This window comes from Phaethon lepturus, unplaced genomic scaffold, assembly GCF_000687285.1.
Source record: "Phaethon lepturus isolate BGI_N335 unplaced genomic scaffold, ASM68728v1 scaffold7165, whole genome shotgun sequence".
NCBI lineage: Eukaryota > Metazoa > Chordata > Aves > Phaethontiformes > Phaethontidae > Phaethon > Phaethon lepturus.
Genome location: NW_010542565.1, coordinates 1 through 250, shown reverse-complemented (window position 1 = coordinate 250; position 250 = coordinate 1). Strand labels below are relative to the sequence as shown.

At 60.8% G+C, this 250-nt stretch overlaps 1 protein-coding gene across 1 annotated transcript in view; it reads right to left on the bottom strand.

Moving 5' to 3' along the window:
* Positions 1-244, bottom strand: part of GTPBP8 (GTP-binding protein 8 (putative)) — a gene marked incomplete at its 5' end in the record, with an annotated part of 2,322 nt that extends 2,078 nt beyond the window's left edge. Inside the window, one exon of the mRNA XM_010288061.1 lies at positions 152-244. Coding sequence (XP_010286363.1) covers positions 152-244 — 93 coding nt within the window. The remainder of the gene's footprint in view (positions 1-151) is intronic.
* Between the last annotated feature and the right edge of the window lie 6 nt (positions 245-250).

Below are 250 nucleotides of genomic sequence, written 5' to 3'. Positions count from 1 at the left end.
CCAGCCGCGAGCAGCTGGTGGCCACCGTGGCTGGCAGGCAGTCCTGCAAGTTACCCCAGCGCCTGTCTCCTCCCGCCCGTCTCGGCCCTGTCCTCTGGGCTGGCACCGGCTTCTGAGCGCGGCGTGGGGGCAAGTTCAAAATGTCACTTACCGGAGTTTTTGACACTCTGACCTCCACTTCTGGAGACAGTGAAAACAAGGCCCGGATTAAAGATGACTTCCCCACATTGCTTCGCCCGATGAAGCACAC